Raw genomic sequence first — 20,934 nt, 5'->3', positions numbered from 1 at the left:
TCTCCCCTCTTATACATTCCCTCCCTAACATGACATTAACAATAATGCACCTAAGAGATTTATAAATAAAATCTATGTACTCTATCCCTCCTACATCGCCTACCTCCAGGTCTCAACACCTCAAAATATCTGGCTGTAACAGATATTGCAGCATACATTAACGATACAGAAAGCATAAAAGTTACTTTAAAATGCAAGTTTTAAAAAAATAAAGTTAATAAATTTGAAACTTATGTCTAACCATATTATAGTCTATTAATATCATTTAAATAGGATTACGTTAAACGTAAAATGAGAAAAAGCCTAGAAGTTGTAGCAAGTGACTCTTGGAATACATGATGAAGTAGTTATTTGCTACATCTTTTAACAAAGCCTGAAGGAATTCCACAAGTAACAAATGTGAAAATGTTGAAATTGTAAAACACATTAGTAATTGCTTTGGTTTAATTCACTGAAGAAAAGTGATCAAAAGTAGTTCTTTGGGAGGGGTTCCGAGATGGAATTTAGTGAACAGCTTGTACTTTTCATTAAGACTGATCAACTCTGATAATTTTCATATAAAGTAATTATATGGCATTCTAATATACACGCTGTATCAAGGAAAAGTGTATTAGAACCTTCTGAAACTTATTTCTTTCCATTTGCCCCAAACTGTAGAAAACAGACATAACATTGTTGAAGCTATCAAGAAGCATTTCAATAAAAACTGCAGAGAAACCGGAAGCTCAAGCCTATGCTATAGTTAAGTGAAATGTGATATCCACAGCAGTTAAGATGGATGCCTCAAGAACTTAGTCCACCTTCTCAAAACAAACTTCGAAAGCAGGTTAACATCATCATTTGCTTCCAAAGCTGTGTACGTTGCAGGCATCTAACAATAAGTAAATCAATTACAGGCAACCCACAGTAATTTTCAGGGCTGCAGATTAACCAGTCAAGCAGCATATGTTTGCATACAGCAACGATCTATTCAAGGTCTGAGGATGAAGTTCCAGGACAGTCTAAACCAGTCTCCCCGTCCCCTAAACAAAAATCCCCACCCCTCCTTTGACTCAGCAGTGATGCCTTTCTCACCCTGAGCAAGCCAGTTTAGGGAGCTAAACTGGACAGGTCTTTTGCAGTTTTCATTTTTGGCCATTTAGCTCCTTAAACCTGCTCACTGCAGGGTCAGATAAGTAAAATAATTAGTAGAAAGGCAGCAGAAAGAATATAGCAACCAAGACAGATCAGTTAGATGCATAGGTAATTACTCCTTAGAAAATCTCATTTCATTCAAACTTGAAAAACTGAGACAGGGAGAAGGGGAAACACAACAAACAACTGTGAAGAACTTGTATCTTTTATTCTACCAGTACAACTCCTGCTGAAAAGATGTATCGAGTCTTTAGAACTGATTGTTTCTGGTCATACTAATGAGTCTATTTTAAGTACAGAAAATATTTTCATAACTCTGTAAGAAAAATGTGCTAAGCATACTGTCAATAGCTATTAGTTTATCCATAGAAAATATTTTGCATTTTGCTGAGTTATGGTTCATATCCAAGCAGACAGATAGCTGTCTCAAGAACAAAATACTCCTTAAAGAGTCATCCAGTAAGTTCATCCTTTATTTCCTGACAAACAACAAGAACAAAAACCAGCAAAATGTCAAAATAGTGAATGATCAAACAATTAAATATAAAACTATTCAAACATGAATATAGTACCTTCTTTCGCTTAGGAAATAAGAGCAGGAAATATAGAGATAGTGAAAAAGAGAAAGGTAATTTGTAAGAAAGTCATATTTACATACTGCACAAGGGTCACATTCAGCTGTAAATTAACACACACAGCTGTATCAAGAAGTACATATTTTGGGAAAAGATTAATCACAAACTATTGTAATTTAACTAATTCTATTTTGAATTGATCCATCATCTGTAGGGAAATGGTAACATCGCTTCACCTCTTCAAATAGTTTTTCTCATTCTGTAAGACAATGGTCATGTCCCCTCTCACAAAAGTGTTGTTTGGATTTATATTGAGTAGTGTGAAAGAACGTTTATCCTGAGTTTCCTGTATCTGCGCTGTCAACTTGAAAATCTCTTCCCTCCCTACCCTTCAAAAAAACCCATCCTGCAAAAACCCGAACGACACTTTTCCTCCTCAACTTCCTATCCCATTCTGCAGATAAGCATTAGTTATTCATTTATCTTAAGCCTTGGCTGGAGTACTGCCAAACAATTTTATGGACATGAAGACTTCTGGAGTCTAATCCCGCTGTACAAAACACTGCAGTATTCCTCCACAGTCAGACTAGCCATCTCAATACGTTTGCCTCTCACTCCTCGAGAAACACTGTGTTCGTGAATTGCACCTTACAGTATCAAGACACCGGTGGAATCTCCCACCTGAAGATCCTGGTCTAAAATTACATTCCTCTTGAGCAAAGAGGCTTTCTATAACACAGATGAGTTTTATCATTGCTATCTAGAAGCCTAAGCTTTTGAGAGATTGGTCCAAAACTAGGGAATGAAATTCCACACAAATTAAGGATCACGGAAAAGCTCACCAACTTCTCCAGCACAAGCTGCATTTCCTAGTCAGATGCTGCTTATTTGCACAAGATTTGTCTCCAACTATCACAGCTGAGGAAGTTGGCATAACAGCTTACGGAAAAGTGAATATAATTTCCCAAACTATAAAGACAAAGAAAGCTTGCAGGAGCTCCGAGGGCAGCCAGGCCTGCAAGTCTGAGACAGACTAGTTTTCTTCACTTACGTCGAGGTCATTTTCTAAAATGCGTTTTGTAACGCTGAAGCGTGTTCTTTCAACAACATTTAAAATTTGTTGCAGAGTGTTACTCCTACATACAATAAAGAGGTTAGCAGTTACCACAATTACTTATAAAATAAGCAGTTAGGAAATACTATAATTTATCTCAAAATTTTAAAATATATTTATTCTTTAAAGATGGCCTGTGTGCATATGGAGAGAAACGGGAGAAAAAGGGACAATAGCCGGTTATTATTTGACAGTTTGGCCTGAAATTGCTTTTCAAAGACTAGCCTAATAAAGGTAGATGAGCAAACTACATATAAAATTGAAGTAATTTTCACCAAATGCTCGGCAAAATGAGATGAACAGGACAGAACATCCGTCAGCCAATATCACCTGATTAAACTTACTGAAAAGCTCAGTGGAAAGAAAAGACAGGTAATGTACGTATTTCCTCACTAAAAACATTGAAAAATACTTTTTATTATTACTTCCAGTGGTACATATTCATATTTGTTAAAGTGGATGAAAAACTCAGAAAATAAACAATTACTTAAATAATCACAGGGGATACGAAGAGTAACACATTTTTGTAACTACTCAAGTCATGAACATGAAACAAATCTCTGGCCGAAAGTCACTTTCATATAATATAATATAATATAATATAAAGAAATGTTAACTTCCATGTACACATACATATACGCATAACAAGACATGCTGTAGCTCCTACCAATGATCTCAAAGAAAAGCTGATAGCATGATGGAAAATGTTCAACATCCTTAAACACAACTCTTTAAGAAAAATAATGAAAAGGTTCTATTAACTTGTTCACATTTAAAGATGTGATAAATCATTCATTTTAATTCTGTAATTTTCACCACAGTGGCACAGTTGCAAATACTCCAGTTACACTCCAATTCAAGTTTCACCCGGATATTCTACTAACAGAACAAAACATCTGGCACCTGAAAAAAAAAAAATAAAATCATCATTGGGCCCAGGACGTCTGCCCTTTCCTGTTCCTCCAATTATTTCTCCATAAGGCATACAAAACTCACTCTAAAAATACAATTAAATACCTGAGAAAGAAGGGCTGGAATTCCACTGAAGTAAGTTACATGTATTACTAAATTACTGAACATATTACTAAATTTCCCATAAGTTAAACTGTTCGGCTTTAAAGCAGTAATGACTAAGCTCACAGAACTACATGTTAACAAAACACACATTCAAACATTAGGTCTAAGATGTTAGGAATCCACTTAGACAAAACATATTTTTATTAGGAAGAGACTTCATTTCTCAGTCTCAACTGAAATGGCTCTATGTTGCTCTAAGATCAGAAGAAAGATTAAAATGAAGTGGGTACAACAAGTATCTTGCATATCAAAGAGATGACAAAAAAAAAAAATCATAGTCACTGGCGACGATGACCAAATCCATGGTCCCCTGGACTAAAACAACCTCATGTCTAATTCTGGGCCCATAAGTAGTCCTACCCACTGAATTGTATTTCTTAAATGTTTTAAGCTAAATGTGCATGTAACTGCTTGTAAAACTGCACTCTAATATTTCTGAAAAACATTTCCCCCCGCCCCAAAGTGCCTTTCAAAAGACTTTCAGGAATCCAGCTCTCTAGGATCCATTTCACTTTCATGATTTGTTAAATAATATAAAAAAAAAAATCCTAGTCTAGCTGTCTAATCTGTTTATCTTGGGAAAATGAATTTATAACAGAGAGCTATGAGAGAACGTACAAACACCGAAAGAAACTCCCCACTGTGACAGAGAAACTCATTTCACCTTTTTTGTGAATAGATGATAAATTCATGTTTGGGGAACATCTGCACAGTATAACAATACAGATTTTTGGATTTGCTATACTTGATTTTTCACATTAGTGTTGTCAAAAAGGGAACTTGTATGAAAATAACTGCCTAATACCATCCCCTGAGACACGTACTGCTCTGAAAGAAAATTTCCTTTAGCATATCTGATCAGGAGATCCAGGATCTACAGAAAGCGATCCTGCACTCTTAACGGTGAAAAAGTATTTTTGTACCACCCTCAATCTGTTTTGTTACCAAAACAGGGCTGTGAATTACTTAATATCAGGCTACAAATAGGAAACAAATTGAACATAAAACTGACTGTGGTGGCACCACAAGTGTCTATACCTCCACAAATTGTATTTGACATACCTTGTAAGATTTTCAGACAAAGAATCAAGAATACCAATTCCAGTAAACTATTGGCCTACTCCTCCATGTGAACCTCATGAGGTTCAACAAGGCCAAGTGCAAGGTCCTGCACGTGGGTCGGGGCAACCCCCGGTATCAATACAGGCTGAGGGATGAAGGGATTGAGAGCAGCCCTGCAGAGAAGGACTTGGGGATACTGGTGGGTGAGCTGCCTGGACCTGATGCAGCAATGTGCACTCGACAGCCCAGAAAGCCAACCGTATACTGGGCTGCATCAAAAGCAGCGTGGCCAGCAGGTCGAGGGAGGGGATTCTGCCCCTCTACTCTGCTCTCATGAGACTCCACCTGCAGTCCTGCATTCAGCTCTGGGGTCCTCAGCACAGGAAAGACAGGGACCTGTTGGAGCGAGTCCAGAGGAGGGCCACAAAAATGATCAGAGGGATGGAACACCTCTCCTATGAAGACAGGCTGAGAGAGTTGGCATTGTTCAGCCTGGAGAAGAGAAGGCTCCGGGGAGACCTTACTGCAGCCTTTCAGTACTTAAAGAGGACTTATAAAAAGATGGAGAAAGACTTTTTACCAGTACCTGTAATGACAGGACAAAGCGTAACATTTTTAAACTGAAAGAGAGTAGATTTATATTGGACATAAAGAGAAATTTTTTATCGTGAGGGTGCTGAGACACTGGAACAGGTTGCTCAGAGAGGTTATGGATGCCCCACCTCTCGAAAAGTTCAAGGTCAGGTTGGACGGAGCTTTGAGCAACATGATCTAGTGGACAGTGTCTCTGCCTGTGGCAGGGGGGTTGGACTACATGATTTTAAAGGTCCCTTCCAAGCCAAACACTTTTGTGATTCTGAAAGACTTCTATCATCAGTACTGAAAAAGATAGTCTCTGTCAATAATCAGCTGTTTTCTTAATAATTTGTAAATGGTATCCATCATTAAAAATACTTTTTTCTTTTACCAACTGTAAAATTAAACATTTATTTTCTGTGGAGCCTTCAGAATAGTTTTATCTGTGATAAACATACTCACCTCTCCATTAACAACCTAGAAGTAACCCCTTTTTTTTCTTTAAACTGAAACAATCTTGACTCAATATAACACTACTGATGTAGTTGATGTTGTTGCCCTGATGTGAGAATATGAAATCAGAAAACACTGCATAAGCGTAAGGTGAAATTAGTATTTGTATAATTAAAGCCAGTCAGGTATCAAAGCAGGCTGCACTGTTATCAGTCTGCTTTGTGCCAGCGTAACATAACATACGTATTAGAGATGAAGCAACAGTAACATGGCACTAAGAACTACTTCCAAATAAGCACTGGCAGCTAAGACTTCAAATTACTCATTTTGGCATTTCGTATGTTGATAGATTCCACTATTTTCAGCTATTTTCAGAAGAAAATATGAGCCAGTATTCATCTTCAGAACAAGTTTGTTTACACACACAATCCATTTTTTTCCTAAAACAGAGAGGAAGAAACAACAGATTAAAGCAACAGACTACAATACAAAAAATAGATTTAAGTTACATGAATTCAAATGTAGACAAGTACCAATAGGAACTGGCCTTTTACAAGTTTCTTTAAAAAAATAAACCTTTCCAGTTTCTACAGTTTTCTCTGTACATAGGCTAGTAAGATGATATGCTATTACCCCATTACTTTCTTACATAGGTCTGAATGTGATAGCAGAACTTATTTCACTCTTTTATTCTAATTCTCTTTTCTTCTAAGTTTATATTAGCAGATTCTAAGTTCTCTGCAATTTTGACAGTAGCTACAATATTTGCACAGCAGTACAGGGAGCTTTGTTCCTGTCCCCCCACTCCCTTCAAAGTTTCATTACTGACATTACGGTAGGACACACAGATGATGGCCTGCATTCAAAAAAATTAGGCTGCGTATCTTAATTACTAACCACACCATTCATTTGAAACCTAGTTCTTTGAGGAAAGGAGACAACATTGTAGATCTTTTAGTTTGTTTTGGACAGGTTTAGGATTATGGGTTGTTTTTTTTTAAATGTCCTAGTGGTAGTTACCATTGTGTTCTGCAAATCTGCCAAAATTAACTGGAAAAATGATTCAGGTTAGTTTTAATCCTGATTAGTTGCTCAAGTCAATTCACAACACACCAGCACAAACATTTGTGTCACCATCAAGGTGGCACCCCATGGAAGTGGGTGGAGCTACTTCTTTAACTGATAGTGAAACTATTTGTGGCACTCTGTTAGCCATTTGTTCTTAATGGATCCATATAACTAAGGGAGAAAGACACAGGTTTGAAGTTTCTGAGATCACTCAGGTTCAGTTTCCCATACTGAAAAAACTTCTGTCTTCTTCAGATTTCTGAACATTTATTGTGCTAATATTAAAAGCTGCTTGGTATTTCCCTTCAACAATATACAATTTTATTGGTTCATCTACAAACTCTTGGAAGATAAACATATTTTTGTTAAATATACAAAGACTTGATTGTGACTATCCTTAATGACTGAAGCCCTTAAACAAATAAAAAAAATACACACACCTTTTTTTTAAAAAAAAATCAAAATCTAGACTATTAAAGAATAATCCAGAAAATCTTATTTCAATTATCAAGACCATCACATCTATTGCTCTTCTAAACATGCTACTCCTAAGGCAGAAAGGCAAGTTGGCTCCATTAACAGTAATTTTTGCACATACATACCACTGAGAATGCATGTCTGTCCTCTGCTGTGCCCACCTTTTTAAAAATAAAACGGTCACCACCTTTGTTGCATCTTCCTTACTTCAGAGCATTACAGACTACCTGAGAATAGCTAGGCTAGTCTTAATTACTGCTGTATTTACCTCCACGTTGCAGACCAGAATTATCTGACCCAAGGACCATACTTGCCTATTTAGTAAGCTCAGGTCTGCAAAATCTCATCTCTTTCTGCTTCTAGAAGTCATTCAGAAACAGATACTGCATCCTACAGCATTTTAAGGTTTCCCTAATCCCCTGACTACTCGTGGCTCTTAAACTGAGGACAGAGTTTATCTGAAAAGACAGAAACACATTCTAAAGGTCTTTGTCTATGGCTGATAGAGATCTTCACAAAGGAACCCACATACTCAGGAACTTTGGTCTCAGTCTGACAATTAAGTACCTTGTATCTTAAGAATTGTAGGACTATTTCACAGTCTTTTCAAGATAAAGCTATTACAAGAAAAGATTCCTAGCCACTGTAAAACTTAAACCAGGTATAAAAATTTTCTTCCAATAGATAATAGCCTTACAAGATAGCAATATTATCTTCATACATTTGGGCAATGAAATGTTGCCTTAATCACCATGTCATTTAACAAGAAGACGTGCATGTCTGCCTTTAATGAGACAGCTAAATTACAATTCTATCAGAATTTGTTTACATACTGATATTAAAAATCTCAGCTGAGATTATGGTAGCTAAAAGAAATTTTAAAATGGAAGAATATTTTTCAGTTTATTTAGCTTGTGTTTATTCCAACATGATCAGTTTCCCTTTCTGTGCAAATTTGTCTTCGGAATACAAAGAATGAAAAAACATGATTGTGAAACAAAAATATGGCAAGAAATTCAGGGCCAAGTGAATATCCCAAGTCACTTAGGAAAACAAAGCAAAATAGAAAATAGATTTCAAGTTCATCGTGGTTCTGTAAGTGGAAAATAGTTCTCCCATAGATAGTAACTTGATGTTTCCTAAAATTTCCTTCAGCTTTGGAAACAAGCAATTCTGACAGGCAAATAACTATCTCGCCTTTCCATTAGACCTGAGCAGATCAACTCCCACAAGAGCCCTCTGAATCAGTTGCTTCCTCAAGGAATCACATTTTTTACATTTGAAGGAAAAACTCCTGTGCATCAAGATCACTAGGGTCAGAAGAGGTGTATGCACTTTGCTAAATGTTGTGGGGGAGAAGAAAATTTACATATGCCTCTTGTAAGAGAATAGTATTGTGGCACACATCTTATATGTACATATGGAAGTACAGAGCACAGACCCATAAGCTAACCAGAAACAGGGCAGCCACACCAGTGTGACACTACCCTACAAGCAAGCAGAGACTATTACTAGCTGTCTACTAAAGCAGCATTTAATTTTGGGGAAACAAAGTCTTTACATCAACAAAAAACAGTTTTATCAGCTTCACCACACATCATTTACGTAAGACCATGACCCTAATGTTTCAGGCCATTCCAGACAAGATTGTGTCCCTAACTGACTCTGGTTTCTTGTCATTCCTTACTACCTTTCATGGAAAACCGAATATAACTAGCTACACGCACCTCATTGTCCAAGGGAATTCAAACATACAAAAAAATTGATTGTGGAATAGGGCTACATCCATTTACTCATAGACCAGCATTTTCAGAACGCAAACATAGGAATAAGACCAGATAATTGGAGTTGCATTATTTTAAAGATCTCCTGTTTCTACTTTACTACCTCCTGCTCTGCTGCAAGAATGGTAATACCAAATTCCACCACAGTATTTGTTAGCCTGTTCTGTCACACGGTATCTAATCTAGCAATGAAGTAAAACCCAGCAGAATTATCAGCAATTTATGCTTAAAATGAACCTTGACATTGGTCAGGGTGAATGATGGTTTCCAAGACCACATCTGTAGCAGCAAGTGAAACAACAGCAGTACCTGAGCCCCTGTGAGACCTCCATTCCCCCTGCTGTAACCATGGCATGGCTTTAGACAACCGCTGGCTAAGAACTTAACACTAGGGACAGGGCAATACCATGCCAGCTGGAGCACAACAGGACCCTGACACAGTCTGGTTTACTGTTATAGATACGGACTTACAGACTACAGCAGTATTTTACTTCCATGACTATTTTGCATACAATCAAACACAAAAAAATATTATGAATTTCTCACAATCTGTATGTACTTTCAGCATCAATGACCCTACGATATTACAGCATCAAGCATGTTTGTTTCACCCCTCCATCCCTTTCCATTTTAGAGGACAACTAACCCAAAAGCAGTAATATGTCACACATTAGAAAAGAAATCAAGACATGATGGCAATAAAAACAATACCAATTCCGCAATTCAGAAAATTGCTCAGTGTATAAAACCAAGAACAATTCACATGTGCCAAAAAAGGAGTCCTATGACATGGTAGCCTCTTCTGATATTTATGCTCTAGAAATAAAGTTTGAAATCAAAATACAACTAAAAAGTTTTACCTTGGAATAAAATGTCTATAAGAGTTTTCTTCAATCCTGCTTTCTACATACTACAGAAAGACAAAACAGCGTACGCATAATGCCATTCCTCTCCCCCCTCACATTCAGCATCCATTTGATATAATGTGTTGATAACAGAAATAACGTCATTGTACATTGCTTGACTTTGATTTAATAAAAAAGTACTTGGATTGCAAGTATACTGAAACTTCACCAATTTACATCTAGGTCTGAAAGACACACTGTGCATCTTTCCTCATAAATTTAGACAGTGTGATTTCAAAGCATGAATACCGTATTACCAAATATATTTTCAGCAATACAGTCTAACCAAAACATACCATACTGTATAGAAAACTTAAACTCTGCAGTTTGGCTTTCTGATTCAGTGAAGTAAGTCCTGCAGTAGAGTCATGTAAAATAAATCTACGCCTTTTTTTAATAATGAACAATGTCATACTTCACAGAACTGGTTTTAAAGCTACATTTTCCATTTTTAATAGGCCAGATTTTGGCAAAGATATTTTCAAAGGTAGAGAGGGGACATTTGGGACTTCTGGCACTTGAGAAACACTGCAGGGCACACATGGGAAAAAATACTGGTATTTCTTCTAAAAAAAATGAAGAGCACTGAAATAGTTTATTTTGACACTTAAATTGCCTTTTTTCAGAGACAGCCAACCATTAAAATGGATGAAGTGATTCACACCTCACGGTGCTACTGTTTCAGGCTTTTACACGTACAAACCGTTCTTCATCATACTGCCCCTATCTAGAGGTTTTCTTCATAATCCTAACAGTTAGAAATTATTTTCAAAACAGAGAACTAGCTGGATGTCTACAATTAAAAGGATTTGCCAGCATAGTATTTTTCAGGACATGCAGCTTGTACTAGTGTATTTATTATTTCTTATATATTTCTCTATAAATTCAAGCTTAAAATATTCCTGAAATAGAACAAACACTACGCACATACAAAAAACTGTTTCTGCTACTTTATTTGCTGCTACACTCAGGTTTTGCCACCAGAATTTTGACAACCGGAGTTTTCCTGCTCCCCACCCTCACTGGCCTAAACACTACCATTTCCGGAGTCAAGATAAGCCCTTCGATTCTGGGGAGATGAACGGTTGGGAAGCCCACAGGGTTGGGGATTAAGGAAAATAACTAAAAAATAAATTAAAAAAGAAGCACACTTCAGGTAACTGAAGTAATTTATTCATAGTAATACTGAACAGTGAACTTGACAGCAATTAATAGAACAGGGCTTTACAAAACTTTATAATTTAGTAACAGGAACACTTTTTCATCTTGGAAACACAGTTATTTTTAGCTTTCCCTATCAGATCTATAGCTTAGTTCAGGTGCTTATAACACCAGCATGGGTGCAACTCAACAAATTTACTACTTTGTACTCACAGAGAAAAAATTAAATTAAACTGCAGTAGCTGCAATACAATAATAAACTGTCAGCACCTCCTTGTCATATGAATAATTCAAGTAGTTTTTTTCAGTCACATTTCTTATGAAAATAAAAAAAAACAGGGGGGGGGGGATACTTTACAATCCAGGCTTATACACCCTAAAGAGGTCATTAAATTGAATAGGCTATGGCTTAATGCCTAAGTGGGCTGACTTTTACTGTTGGAGGAAGAGGTCCTGAAAGGTTCACTAATGGAAACAGATGGTGCATACAGCTAGCATTAGAAAGGTTTTCATTATTCACTAAACCAACAGCTTCCAACGCGGTATTATTTCCTGCTCCTCTTCATCTTCTTGCACTATTAGAGGGAATAACTCTATTCCTAAGGCGAGAGACTTCATGGTTATTCTATCACAGAAGTTTAAAAATTCCATAAAAAAAGCATTCAAAAGTCACACATGGTTATAAAATTGTGTAAGAAGGGGCAGAAACAATATTAAGTAACCCCATAACATCTTATATCTACTTACTACAACTTGTTCCAAATGACTTTAGCTGCACATATTAGAAGTCTACCACAACATACACTTCCCTGTATACCAGATGGTGCTAAAAGTCATTTACAAATAAAAACCTGTGTCCTATACATGCAACAAAAGACAAGGCCTGTCTCCCTAATCTTGCACTCAACATAATCACCACTAAACTGAAAATGGAGACCAGAACAAACCAGTTTCAGAAACCACAGGGAAAACCAGTTTAAAACTAGTTTCCGTATGAAACAGAACATTTTCATAGCACAGGCAAGCCAAATGACTGTATACTCCTCAACCAAAACCTGAGCTATTATAGTTTTTAGAGCATGATCTCTTTGAAGGTATGTACATACACACTACAGTGAATTTATCAATGCAGCACTCTTCATTTTGAACAAAAGAAAAATACAGAGGGTCAATCAAGTTGTACAGTAGCAACAAACACAAGTAGACTTAAGTTTTCCAAATTCACAGCTCACTTAATAAAAAGTAATTTCGAAGGAACACCCAAAGGTACTTCTCTATATCTATACCATACCAGGGTAAATCTATGCTGTTGAGAGCGCAATGTTTGATATTTAATCAACAACTAAACTACAGACTTTGGACAACTACCTATAACAGCAGTGACAGACATGGACAAAGAACAATGATGCATTACAGCCTTTAAATAGTAATCAAGATTTTAGTTAAACTTTAAATACTATTTGGAAGAAAGTATGAACTTCAGCATTTTTTTCCTTCTAGTTATTTATTTATTTGGTAATAGTAACAGTAAACTTTATTTGTTTTGAGATTTAAAAAAAAAAAAGAATAAAAAGAATATTTGGTAAAGATTAGCTTTTCTTCTTTCATCGTGGTTCAAACCTTTTTTCATGTCTGTATGTGACCTCCTCTTCATTTCCTCCTGAAGGAAAGTAGAAAAAAATTCTTGTGTTTGGATGAGTCACCCAAATTTTATCCTGCTTTATGCAGGATCCTGTTATACTGTACTTCAAATACAGATTCATAAAATCAGTACCCATGATTTAGAGCAGCCAAGAGGCAAGAAAGCAACCACTCAGTTATCAGAATCCTCAAGGTTCTAAATTAAATACTTTGACATAAAGTTTCCTTGTGATCACCTTTTTTATATCAGAAGTTCATTCTAAGTATCAAATTCTTCTCCAGTACAGGTTTAAAAAAAAAAAAAAAAAAAAAGCTTCATCATGTCCATTTCATGTAGCTGGAAACCAAGAAAGATTTGTCTGATAATATGCAGTGCTAGCACTAGATTAGGGTTCAGACCTTCCTGCATGCCATCCTTTTTATTTATCCCTCTGCCTGTACCATCTGAATGACACCATCCTACTAACAAAAATGAACAATGATACAACTATGGCATTAAAGTAGCAATGCTGCACGCTAACATCAAAACCCATCTGAGCACAGAGAAAACATAAGATATGTGACTAGTGACCATTCGCAAAAGATTTGACTTAGGCAAGTCATTCTACATAAAACAAAATTAATGAAAGACAGGCATGATGAAAAACCACTTGTACGGGGCATCCAGATTGTTTTTCTTCTCATGTCTATTACATTCCAGATCCTACAACAACTGAAGCAGAGACTGAACAGGAGGGATGTTTTACAAGCCAATGAAGAAATTTGCGTCCATCCCTTCATGTGAAACAAAACAACAAAACTCCACGATATTTCATAGAAGGAAAAAAAGGCCCCTCTCTCAATAGCTGTAACCATAGCAGATGAACACAGAAAAAAAGAAAAAGGTAAGTTTACACCACATAAGCAGCGGTTACTGATTGAGACTGTCCAACCTAGTGAAATTTGGACAAAATTCACAGAATCAAAATCTTCAAAATACAGAGCCTCTGCACATTAGGGGGTGGCCAAATCACCATTTTAAGCATATGGTCTTAAAACTCTGTTAGCAGGTAATTAATATAATGTTCCAAAATAGGGATGCAAGTGATGCTTCACCTGTGCTAAAGCAGCTTAAATGTTGCTGGCTGTGCACATGCACTGCTGCTGGCACTACAGGGAGCGTTTTGACATTTCACTACTGTAGCAGCAAAAGCCTCACGCACAGTAGGTATGGCTTCGGAACTGAGCACTACATTCAACGTTCTGTTTACATAGCGAAAGACTCATTAAAATAAGTTTATTACTAGCAAAGGCTGCCAATGTAAACACAATATTCTTGTTCTCAACCAATGGGATGTCCCAAGAAAAAAGTATTTTAAATAAATTTATTACCAGAAACAGTTGGTGCTTTTCAGTATAACAGTATAGAACAACCTTGGACACAATATAGCATCCCCCCCCAAAAAACCCCACATCTTTATGGATTATAAAAACATATGTTTTTTTAAAAAAATTTAATATTCCTTCATTATGTAAAACTCTACTACTAAGTTTCAGTCACTTTCATCCTTAAAATCCAAGGTCAGTTTCTCTGTGGCAGCGATACAATTCCAGTCATATTTTGCAGATGAAATACTGGCAAGAAATCATCAACTGATAGCTGCAGAGATTGGTTACTGTGTTAGCATTTTTTTTCTTTTTAAATTAGGCAGCTTTTGTTATGGATTGCATTACTAGACAAATAGCTAAATGCTTTGGCATTGCTCTGCCATTAGTTGAAAACTGAAAACGTACTTAAAAAAACAGGTTTTAATCAGCATTTGCACACATACCTCAACTGACACTGAGACTACTAATATTTGGAAAAGTAGAAAAGTTCCTGAATTTTTATTCCATCACATATGAAGCAGAAGACAACTGTGCTAATTTGGTATCGTGGCTTCCCCCCCCCCCCCTTAAGTTGTTACAAAGCTGAACAACTAAAGGATACTAATGACCCACTCTGCAGTCTGATCAATACAGGTGAAATACTGGGAATGAACATTCCTCTTGTGAAAGCACACACAAAATCCACATCCACCTCATGTGTGGCAGTGAAAGTACTGAAGCCGAGCAAACTGGCATTTTTGCTTTCTTAAACTAAATGTGAAATGCTTTAACCTAGTGTGGAATAAAACAGAATATAAGAACACCTAAAACTGGCAGAAAATAGAACTGTCCTTTTCCAGTGAACTATACCGCTATATATAAATCCATCACATGGGAACAATGAGCAAAAGACAATTCTGTTTCTTTAAAGCTCATTGTTTTCTATTCTGCAGTAGATGTTCTGAAATTACAGATCAAAAATAGAAAATTTATAGAGTCAGAAGCTAAGAGAGAAATAACAGCACAAGAACTATAACAAACAAGAAAAAAATTATTTCTTCAAGAACAGAGAATCATTTGGCCTTTCAACTACTTACTCGGCAATGAATTTCAGATCAGATCCTGCTAACTGCTACGTTTCCAGCTCTTCCCTGTGCTTGCTGGCTCAAATTAACACAACAGATTGTTCTTAATGATTCAAAATTATGTGGCAATAAATTTAGGAAAATGAGACAACTTTCATATTAAATATGCAACTGTCATAGTAAATACGAAACACTCTGAAAGCTCATCAGGCCAAAAGCCTGCAAAGGGATACATGTGTGTCAGTCATGATGACCTGGAGACCCTGTATTAACAGAGCTCAGCCTAGTGTTCTGCTAAATTAACACTCTTGGTATAAAGTTGGTATCTATCCAGTTGATGAGATTGCTATGGACAGATGCACCTATTGAAAGGATCAGAGTCACAGCTGTATCTGCAACCCACTTTTCGTTGGGAGTAAAATTCTAGGGTGTCGATGGCAAGGATCAACTTAGAGGAACATCGATTCATGTTCAAACTACTCTAAATACACGGTTTACCTGTCAGCTTTATTTTAACAAAGAAATAAAGAGCAAATTAGCTTGGTTTAGTTTTTTTTTTATTATTATTTTAAGGCATGTATATTGAGACACTTAAGCACTCTCCTGCTAATCCTCTCTCCATTTCTTAGTCCACCATGAATGTGTTCCCAGCGTAGCCCAGCACTGTGCTCACAATTTCACTGCTGCACTGCCTAATTAAACAGTTTTAAGAACATTTTCTTTCAAAGGCTGACACAACCGTAGCAGAGCAGACAGAAGATACTCAACATTTTAGTAGTCTAATGTCACATTTTAAGCTTAATGCTAAAATCCTAAGGCTTGCACTAAACAAGACCAAGGGCAGACACCAGTTTCTTTCTCTAGGCAACTGCATTCAACTGCAGCTCCAGCAAAAGGACCAGGCAGACAACTGCAGGGAGGAGGATGATGAGATTTATCAGAGCTGTTCATCACTACCATAAAGCTCTAAAGTTGAGTTCAGCATGTGCTGAAGTGATACATTTACATATGGCAAGGAAGTGGAGGTCTGGATTAGTTTTACACAGTCTACATTGACCTATCTGCTCTAGCTTTAGAACACATTGGGCGTTCAGCTAACACTTACCAATGCATGCTTAAATAACGTGTGTTTAATACTATATAAAACAACTCAGTTAATACTGTAGATACAGCATATATGCAAAAGAATAAATACACAAATGTATTTGAGAACCGTAGCTTAAATGTAGCCGTCAACTAGGAACTATTCAGTAGGAATGTATTTATAGAAGGGTTTCTTATAGATCACCCAAGGTCAAATACCATTTAGTGCTATCATCAATGTGTACATGCAGTACACAGAAAAATGTCACTTCATTAAATTAGTGGATGACACAAACCGGCAGAAAAGCAAATAATAAGAATACAGTAGTTTTATGAAGTGATCTGCACAATCTAAATGTAATATACAAAACAGGTTTTCATGATCACTAATGCAATGTTACACAACCAAAAAGAATACGAGACCGTATCACAGAAAGTTGTGACAAATAAAAGTTATTTATCTTAGCATAGGCAACGTAACACAGGCTTTCAACATGATACAATGAGAAAAAGAGCACTCAGTGGATGTCTAAAGGAGGGTGCCAAAAAACACTACCCTTTGTAGATGTGTTTGCTGAAACCTACCATAGAACAGTGTATACAGTTCTAGCATTCCCATTTTCATCTCTTTATCAGACCAAAACCAGAAGAAACCCACCAAGTGCAATGGGTTTGAACCATACTAATGAGTAGGAAGTCCTCTATAATAATTTTGGTTTTAATTTAGCAGAAAAAGCATAGTGATAACCATGCCACACATTTCAATTTGAATTTTTTAATAATTTTGCCTTCAAAACTAACTACCAGGACAAACTAAATGGTGAGCTCTCCATCTCTTAATGCCTCTGAATTGAGACTACATGTCTTTTTCAAAGATATACTTTAACCAAACGCAAATGATTATGCTTAACACAGGCATAAACAGACAAGCGTTAAGGCATACAATATAGCAAAAATCACATTTGAAAATCTAACAGTCTCTCTTGAGCCCCAAAGGATGGGATGGAAGAAAAATAATCAATCAATGTATTTGACTTCACAGATTCTCCTGCTAAAGAAATGCATGGATTTGGTCAGGAAGGTACACAAAGACAGTCTCTTAATTTAGAGCCACTGAATAAATTATCTCTTGATAGGCAGTGGAACTGGCTTATTACCTCAGCTTTTCACGTCTTTCAAATTTGCACCATGTGTCGTAAATTAACAGTTACTTTCTTGGGTTTTTTTACGGCTTCCCACAAATAAAGCATGCACACAAAATGCAGAATAGCAGCTGCTTATGACTTTTTACAGTGTAAGGAAATGAATTCCATTTTGAATTCCATTCCACATTTTTAGTTTTGGTTATGTTATTTTTGGAGGATGAAATAGTGGCATTCCAGCTAGTCTTTTTAAGACATTTTCCCTGACTCTTAGTTTCTGTTGCTGTATTTCTACTTTTAACTGAAAACACATTTCCACTTATGATAATTTACACTGAAAAGTGAGCTGTTTAGTAAACAAGTAAATTTTGCAATTTGAATATGATGCTTTCATACTCAGACTGCCTAGCAGAATGCCAGTACAAAATTAATGTCAAATAGCATAAAGCAACAATACCAAAGCCCAAAAGAAAAGGCTTTTACAGGAAATCCATTGCAAATTTCCTAAATAAGAATAATAAATAAATAAACCTGAGGTAGTTCATTATTTCATACGTAGACATGTTGAATGCACGAGCTAGGAAATTTGATTGAACAGCATTATATTTTACTTGCTGTTAATTTTTTAAACAATACTTACAGAGAGAGTGCAGAGAGCAAAGTGATGACCGTTACCATAAAAAAGCATGCATTTACAATCCAGCTAACACTCTCCCATGGTTTGCTAATTTGTGCAGTATATTACACGAATTGGTCTATACTGTATGCATACAAAACATTAAAAAAAAACATAACTGCTAAGCAGTCCAGTCTCAATTTTGCAATTAGAATTTCTCTTCAGAAACATAAACAGTTTTTAGTGTATCTAATCTATGTCCAAGGCAGAGGAGGCAAGAGAATAAAAGAAACACACTGTTGAGTATAAAAGCAGAGTGTGAAAAAGTCTACTGGGGTTAAGTATTAACCTGATGCATTTTTCAGAATGACTGTACTATTTTTAACTGGTCTTTTTTGGCCACAGGTCAAAGTTTTCCTAGCAAAATACCAAAGTGAAAATGCTGGGATCGAAGCCCAGAGGCAGCTCTCTTTGCTTTGGCCTAGGCAAAAACTTATCTGAATTCAGTTAGATACGTAGCAATGTTTCCCACTCCCCTTCTTTGACTACTATGGGTGTCATTATGCCTCTGAACGTCTATGAGAGGAGTAATACAGGACTAAAGCCTCGATAAGAACATTTTTCAGATGCTATAGGAAATTCCTATATTCTCCACACAGCACAGGCATACATACTGTTCAGTCAGTTCCTGTATTTTTGGCCAAACAGAACTGAGTCATTTGAAAGCAGGGGGAAAAAAAAAAAAAGACGACTCAGTGTAAGTGCCTTGAGCAACTCTTGGAAGGACTGGGATTTCCCCCCCCCCTTTTCTGTTCCTCATAAGTGGGACACATTGGAAATCTTTGGACAGACTGGAAATAAAAGGTTTGAAGACCCTGAAGTTCAGTTAAAAAAAAAAAAAAAATCAAGTCTCCCTCTCATTGGCTTTTCAGGGTTTGGATGTTTTAAATGGGGAAATATAACTCCCTTCCCACTCCTTCCTGAGGGCATGGATTTCTTACTAAAGGAAATTATATTTCATACACTCACACAGAAAAATGCTATTTGAAATAGGAGACAGACGAATCAATTTGCCCCAATGAAAAATAAACGTGACCCCACAGGACCCCCCACTTAAATTACTCCCTTAGGCGTGTCCTTTCCCTGAATTATTTCCACATCGCACAGCGAACCTCAACTTTACCAGAGGACGGTTTCACAGGGGGTTGAAAGGATGGGCACCGGGTGCCCGGCAGCGCACACAAAGACAGGTACTTCGGGAACGGACACGCTATGATTACGAGGCGCGAAAGTAAACGGTGGAAACGATGCTGGGAGAGAAAAAAAGGCGCTTTCCTCCCCAGGTCAGACCTTTGCAGAGCCATTTCTCACTTTCCCCGAAATAAGCTGTACCTAAACGGAGAGCGCTCGCTCTCTGTTCACGGCGCAGTCCCTCCACACCTCCCAAAAACAGCCCCCGGAGGGGCGAGGGCCCGCTGCCCGCCACCTCCCCGCCCGGCGGGGCCCTCTCCTCAGGTGGCCGGGCGTCCCTCGCCCCCCTCGCCGGCGGCGCGGCGCGCCCCCCGCCCCGGGGAAAGAGCCGTCGTCCTCCCCCAGGAACGCTCCTCCAGGACGCGGGAGCCCTTTCCTTCCTTCCCCCTCCCGCCCGCCCGAGGCGAGGGCAGCGCTCCCTTTGTTACCCCGCCAGGCGCTTCCCCCCGCGGCGCGGCGCGGCCCGGCCTGGCCGCCCCCCTCACCAGCAGGCTCTCCACGTTGACCGGCGAGCGCGGGTCGCGGATCATGGACTCCAGCTTCCTCTGGCGGCCCTCGAGCATCCCCGCCGCCGACTCCAGCGCCTCCGCCGTGAGGGGAGCCGCCGACATCTTCACCGCCGGCTGCTGGCTCATCCTCCGGCCCGCCTAGCGGCGGCGGGAGACCGTCCCCCGCTGCCGGGGAGGAGGGGACTGAGCGGGGTCGCCCGGCGGCGGGCCGGCGCCAGGCCTAGCGCGGCGGAGAGGCCGGGGGAAGGGCGGGGGCCGCGGCGGGCCGGGCCTGGGCGGCGAGGCGGGAGCAGAGGGCAGCGCGCCGCCGTTGGCCGCCTCGCGGCCGGCCGGGCATGAAGGGCGCGGGGAAGCGGCCGCTGCTCCGCCCGGGCGCAGGGAGAGGGAGGGGAGAGGTGGGAGGGAGGGGGGGAGGGCGAGGAGGGAGCGCTTCCCGCCGTGCCCCCGCCTCTCCCCCTAGCTCGGGGCGTCCCTCAGCGGGCGCCGGCTCACTGCCCGCTCCCCGCCGCCGGCCGGGCCATCGCACCGGCCGACCGCCCCGCTCCCAGGGCGGAGGGAGGCGGAGAGGGGAGGGAAGCGAAGGGAAAAGAAGGGAAGGGGGGGAATCGCCCGCCGGGGAGACGGAGCCGGGCTCGGGGACTCTGGCTCCCTCTCCTCCGTCCCGTCTGCTGCTCGGGCGGGAGCTGCGATCCCCACCGGCCTCGCCTCGCCGCTCACTCCATGCTGCGGCCGCCGCCCGCCCGCGGCGCCCTGCTCCTGCTGCTGCTGCTGCTGCCGCTGCGCCCGCCCCCGGCCCGGCCTCCTCCTCCTCCAGCCCCGCGCCGCGGCTGCGGCCTCCCTTACCCACAAGGCCCCGCTGCGAGCGGCGGCGCAT

The 20,934-nt window shown here is 39.2% G+C and overlaps 1 protein-coding gene across 3 annotated transcripts in view; it reads right to left on the bottom strand.

Moving 5' to 3' along the window:
• ROCK2 (Rho associated coiled-coil containing protein kinase 2) overlaps positions 1-20,700 on the bottom strand; it is a 110,142-nt gene extending 89,442 nt beyond the window's left edge. For all 3 annotated transcript variants that reach the window (XM_069805791.1, XM_069805792.1, XM_069805793.1), the window contains exon 1: positions 20,037-20,700. In XM_069805791.1, coding sequence (XP_069661892.1) covers positions 20,037-20,186 — 150 coding nt within the window. In that variant the 5' untranslated portion in view covers positions 20,187-20,700. The remainder of the gene's footprint in view (positions 1-20,036) is intronic.
• Positions 20,701-20,934: the final 234 nt, after the last annotated feature.

This window comes from Haliaeetus albicilla, chromosome 18 (genome assembly GCF_947461875.1).
Source record: "Haliaeetus albicilla chromosome 18, bHalAlb1.1, whole genome shotgun sequence".
NCBI lineage: Eukaryota > Metazoa > Chordata > Aves > Accipitriformes > Accipitridae > Haliaeetus > Haliaeetus albicilla.
This window is presented reverse-complemented; position numbering and strand designations above follow the sequence as displayed.